The following is a 6,060-nucleotide window of genomic DNA, read 5'->3' on the forward strand; positions in this document are numbered from 1 at the left end:
CAGGGGGCCGTCCCAGAGCTAGAACTGGTGAGGTCAGGGATCTCAGAGGACTGGTGAGGGAGCCTTCTCCAGACAGGCCCAGCTGTACCAGGCCCCTTGACCCTCCTGCCAGGCACAGAGCTAGACAGGGGTTAACCAGGGTTGACAGTCCTGTCTTACCAGTGCCCAACCCACCCAGCCACAGAGCTGCTGATCCTGGCTCATCACTGCTTCACACTGACATGCCACATGGAGGGCATCATCCGAGTCCTGCAGGCTGCCCGGCTGCTCACAGACAACCACTTGGCCCCCAGTGAGGAGTATGGACTGGTGGTAAGTCACCCCCTCACCGTCACCCTCCATCCTGAGGAAACCTTTGATAGAACAGATAGGCTGGAGACTATCAGCTCAGAGCTGATGTGGTCTTACAGAATTTTCCTATCTGGATACCACTACCTACTTGGTAGCTGGCTGGGCAGTTCAACCCTCTGCTCCAGGTTATGATTTCTGTCCAAATCAGAGACTGCTCCAAAGGAATAGAAATCAAAGAGGATCCCTGCCATGCTCCAGGACTGTCATACCCCCTTACCAAGCAGTTAGCTTTTCTAGAGGGCTAAGATGGCAGTTACTTCCCCCCCAAAACAAGGTCCAGACCTGCCTCTTGTATCTGAATTGAACATTGAAATGAGCTGACAACTCAAGCTTCCTGTACCTCCCCCCAAATTCTCTAGGCTTGAAACTGACCCAAGTGTCTGAGCAAGCCATTGGGTGCTGTAATAAGGAGTGGTGGGAAGAGGGAAGAGTGCCCGCCCGGGAGGAGGGCACTTCAGCACTTGATAGTCATGTTTAGAGACAACAGAGGAGGGGACAGCCAGCCAGTGGTTTCCCAATGACTAGCATTTCTGAATCCTCCACAGAAGGCCCCTGTTGGGTACATGGGATGGGAAGTGGGGGAGACAGGCAAGGAGGAAAGGAGTTAAGCGTGGCAGCCTGGCCATTAACCCTTCTTCCCGCCAGAGTTGGTATTTGAAAGCAACCAAAGTGTTGGGGGTAGTGGTCTGGCTCAGAGAACTCCAAGCAATGCTGATGCAAGCTGCCCTCTGCCTTTGTAGGTGCGTCTCCTCACTGGCATTGGAAGGTACAATGAGATGACATACATATTTGATTTGCTGCATAAAAAACACTACTTTGAAGTGCTGATGAGGAAGAAATTGGACCCGGTAGGTGTACAGTATTTTTGAGCTGCAGTATGACATGTACTACTGACACTTGGGAGTCTGTTTTCTCAGGATTAATCCCAATCAGGATGGACTCCTGGGATATAGAGGGAGGGAATTAAGGACCTCCCTAAGACATATACTGTAACCAGTAGCTTAAGGTTACAGAGCTCAGACCAGTTTAGAGTGGAGAGTTTTCAGGGGACCATGAAAAAGTGTATTGTCGAGAGCTATTCAGAAGTGAATGCCAAGGTCTGGGTCTAGAAAGCTGTGGAGCTATTTATGATGATGACCAGGAAGGAGGCTGGGAAGCAAAAGCCTGACTTGCCAGGCCTTTGGTCTCCGGGCGCTTGTCTGTCCTCAGCATACTATGTGACACCAGGCATGCACTCACAGAGCCTCTGTTTTCAAGTTATTCATTGGCTGATTCATTGTTTTCACCCATTTCACCTCTAAATATTTAAAAACCTATGGGACTTCCCTGGTGGTCCAGTGGTTAACTCTGCACTTTGAGGAACTAAGATCCCACATGCTGCGTGGCGCGGCCAATAAATAAATAAATAAATAAAAACCTAGGTGCACTTTTGACATCTGGGAACTTGGGCCCAGCCAAGCAGGATTAAGAGACAAAGCAGAAAAACTCTCCTCAATGCTGGGCTAGTTTCAGGACAGACCAGTCCAGTTGTAAGGAAAGGAGCAAGTCCTGGACATAGGGACACCTTCAGGATTTTAATCGTTTTTGAGGCATTTTTGTTCCTGCATTTAAATATTCTTTTAATAACTTTGTTTCTGATTACAAAAGTATTGAATATTCAACGTTAAGACACTTAACGGGTGCTCGTTTCGGCAGCATATATACTAAAAATTGGAACGATACAGAGAAGACTAGCATGGCCCCTGCGCAAGGATGACACGCAAATTCGTGAAGCGTTCCATAGTTAAAAAAAAAAACACCTGGAAAACAGAACATGAAAAAAAGCCCCGTGTGTCTAGCTACTGTCTGCAGACAGCCACTGCTAACAATTTGGTATAGGCCCTTTCTTTGCACATATACCCACAAACATATATACATACATATTCACATATTTTTATCAAACTTGTCATGCTGTGCAGATAAGAAATAGCCTGCTTTTCTCAGTTAATAATAAGCATGAATAATTTTCAAGTCAACATCGGTTTTAATGGCTACATGGTGTTCTCTTAGATCTTATTCTGGACATCTGGAATATTTCTAATTGTTTGCTATTAAATATCCTTGTTACATCCATCTTAGCACTTTTCTCTGCTTGCTTCTTTAGGGATAGAGTCCTAGAAGTGGAGTCGTTAGACTAATGCACGTGTGTACATTTTTAAGGCTTCTCGCCTCTGACAGGTCTTACCATTTACACTCCCACCAGCAGAGAGGATGTGCCTGTTTCCTATACTCAGGATAGTATAAACTTCTGTAGTCATTTTTGCTTATCTTTTCCTTTTCCTTGGGAGTTTCTGAGGAACTTTCAGAATCAAAGGACTAGGCCAGTCCTGCCTACCTTGCAATACATGGCTGAGACCTTGGTACTCCCCCCCTTTTTTCTGGGCAGAGTGGTACCCTGAAGACGGCCCTACTGGACTACATCAAACGCTGCCGCCCTGGGGACAGTGAGAAGCACAACATGATTGCCCTGTGTTTCAGCATGTGTCGGGAGATTGGGGAGAACCATGAGGCAGCTGCCTGCATCCAACTGAAATTGATTGAGTCTCAGCCCTGGGGTGAGCAGAGCTCACAGCAGCACCTCCAGGGCAGTGCTGCCGGCCAGGGAAGGTTCTCAGGGCTAAGCAGGGCAAGAGTCCATGAGACTAATACCCACCTCAGCTTCTAACATATTTAGTGGGGCCCCAGGGGGGCAGAAAGGAGACAGAAGGGGGGTTGGAAGGCATTTTACCCCTCTTGTAGCCAGTGCATCCAGGGGTGTCACCTGTCAAGAACCAATGTATGTTGATGATGCCGTGTAAGCCCGCCTTGCTGTTTCAGAGAGAAATTGAACTAGATGGGGCAGTGGCCCAATAGCCTTTACCTGAGTGAGACATACCTGCCTCCCTGTGAACATGAGCTGGGTTGTTTCTCTAGTCCACCCTACTACTGAGTGGGATGAGAGTAGCCAGCCTTGGGAGTCAGACACACCCAAGTTTCCTTTACTCCCTTGCAGAGGACAGCCTCAAGGATGGGCACCAACTGAAGCAGCTGCTGCTGAAGGCCCTAACTCTGATGGTGGATGCAGCAGAGAGTTATGCCAAGGTAACCATGGGAGTCTTACTCCAGACTGGACTTGCGGCTTGGTGTCTGCAGTAGGAGTAATTTTATTTTGTTCCATTGCTGGAGGGTTCACGGGGGAGATGACGGCAACAAAGTCTTTATCTGTGCCTACTGCCACCCTCATCCCTCAGGACTCCTGCGTGCGACAGGCCCTGCACTGTCACCGGCTCACCAAGTTGATAACACTGCAGATTCACTTTCTGAACACCGGCCAGAACACAATGCTCATCAACCTGGGCCGCCACAGGCTGATGGACTGTATCATGGCCCTACCTCGGTTCTACCAGGTGAGCAAGGAAGAAAAACCTAGCCTGTGCTGCCAGCATCCTCTCTCCTGCTGTCCCTGTCATGGGACCCAGAAGCTGAGTGGTTTACCTAAGGTCTCAGGGCTAGTGACAGACCCAGGACAGTCCAGCTCTCCAACTTCCTTTCCATAGTAGTATTTCTTACCAGCATATTGTCTGGGCAGAGGTTGGAGAACAGTGAGACATACTGTCTCCTTTCCCCACACTATTAAGCCAGCAGAGAGGCAGACATCTTTGCACTTAAGATAGTTGAGGTTCAGGGGAACATCCCTGCTAGTGGTCCTGTGTGCATCTTCTTAGCCCCAGCATTTCCAGACCAGTGCACTTGTGTTAGCATAAAAAGTCAGGGCTTCTGGGAGGGAGGCTGGTTCTAGCCCTTTAACAAGGAGGGATGGTTATCAGGGAATCAGCCCTCCCACTGTTCCTTAGAGAGTTGAGTTAGTGAGAAAAATATTCATCAGCAGTTCTTTTAACCCACTGTGAGGAAGATTAAAAACACTGAAGGAAGGTGTTTGGGGTGTCAGGGAAGGGGAAGTAGCAAACTTTTCACCAACCCTGATACATAGAGCCTTCTAACATTATTGGTGCTGATAATACTGTACACTCATAGAGTGAATATGAAGTCATTTTCTAGAGCAGTTTGCCTTCAGTTTTACATCAAATAGGCTCTAATGGTGTCCTCCTACCCCTCCATCCTTTTAAGGCTTCTATTGTGGCTGAGGCCTATGACTTTGTTCCTGATTGGGCTGAAATTCTATACCAACAAGTGATTCTTAAAGGAGACTTTAATTACTTGGAAGAATTTAAGCAGCAAAGGTTATTAAGATCCAGTATATTTGAAGAAATTTCAATAAAGTAAGTATTAAAATGCCTCTGCTTTGAGATCAGGCACGGGTAAGAATTTTATGACTACGTATAACATGCCTATAGGCTACCCACTCTTCTTGAGATGGCAAAGAGGTGTCAAGAACACCCAGAAGGACGATCTTTTAACAAATTTATGCAAACGGATGAATGAGAATAGTTTGCTTATGGCGCTCCGTACTTAAAATGGGAGGAGAGCTACTCAGCTTGTCTGAAGTGCCAAAAACACTAAACATCAGAGGTCCCCTTTGGAGTACTGAAATTATTCTAATTAAGGCCAGCATTAAGATACTCATTTTTAATGAAATAATGTCATTGTGTATCAAGCACTCCCTAATAGTCTGAATGATTTCTCAGATTCAAGCACCTTCGCCTCTTTAGACAGTGGTAAGTATCAGAGCTGAGAGCCCTCGTTCCAGATGCAGCATCTTAACCTGTGCGTTCTTGTTTCTTTGTCTAGATGTAAACATCATCAGCCTACAGACTTAGCTGTGAAAAACCTGAAGAAGTTACTCACATATTGTGAAGATGTCTACTCGTATTACAAGCTGGCATACGAACACAAATTTTATGACGTTGTAAATGTGCTTCTGAAGGACCCTCAGACAGGCTGCTGTCTAAAGGACATGCTAGCAGGTTAGCTGGATTCAGATGACATGAGGATGGTTACTGCCAAAAATGCATACCTGCCTGTCTTCTTACACTGAAATGAGGTACTGACAGATGTTTGTGGTCAGACTAGAGAAATGCCATGGGGATCTTTGATGTCTGATTGTAAAACCCCAGGACTGACCATACCAGTCCTTTGTGAATAGTGGGTGAAGAAGGAGAATTTTCACAAGGAAATTCCTATTTGAAAATAATTATTCATATATACCATTTTATATAGATATTGGTATTAAGATCAAAAGCTCCATCTTCCTCAGGATAGCTTCTACTTTAGGAGATGATACAGTATTTAGTAAAGAATACCTGTGCCTGCAGATTCCAGTTTCAAAGGAATTTAATATTATTTACACAGTTAAGGAACAGATGATACATTTCCATTTATTAGAAACTGATCTCTATAATAAAATAGATTTTAAATTCAGTGTATGTCATTATTACTGCTAAGGAAATCTTAGCCCTTGTCTGCCTTAAAACAATCTTTATTGGCTGTAATTATTGCTGTGTAGTCACTACTTTCTGTTAATTCCTCAAATCATTTAGATGGTCCTGTCTTCCACTTAGTGGTCTGTAGAGCTCTGACTGAGGATCCTACTTCCTGTGTAAGAGAAATTTAAAATATTTTTTGCTCTGTCCCTACTTTTGATTCTGTGGCAGTTTCAAAAAAAGACTCCAACCACAGATTTGGTTAAATTGCTTAAAAGAAAATATATAATAGAGACGATCACCCTATCTC

At 45.3% G+C, this 6,060-nt stretch overlaps 1 protein-coding gene across 1 annotated transcript in view; it reads left to right on the forward strand.

Moving 5' to 3' along the window:
• Positions 1-5,744, forward strand: part of SPG11 (SPG11 vesicle trafficking associated, spatacsin) — a 75,512-nt gene extending 69,768 nt beyond the window's left edge. Inside the window, exons 34-40 of the mRNA XM_081229614.1 lie at positions 179-312; positions 1,092-1,199; positions 2,777-2,945; positions 3,383-3,471; positions 3,621-3,776; positions 4,498-4,649; positions 5,119-5,744. Of these exons, the coding sequence (XP_081085740.1) occupies positions 179-312; positions 1,092-1,199; positions 2,777-2,945; positions 3,383-3,471; positions 3,621-3,776; positions 4,498-4,649; positions 5,119-5,299 (989 nt within the window). The 3' untranslated portion in view covers positions 5,300-5,744. The remainder of the gene's footprint in view (positions 1-178; positions 313-1,091; positions 1,200-2,776; positions 2,946-3,382; positions 3,472-3,620; positions 3,777-4,497; positions 4,650-5,118) is intronic.
• The last annotated feature ends 316 nt before the right edge of the window (positions 5,745-6,060 follow it).

This window comes from Mesoplodon bidens (genome assembly GCF_964165515.1).
Source record: "Mesoplodon bidens genome assembly, chromosome: 3".
Classification (NCBI taxonomy): Eukaryota; Metazoa; Chordata; class Mammalia; order Artiodactyla; family Ziphiidae; genus Mesoplodon; species Mesoplodon bidens.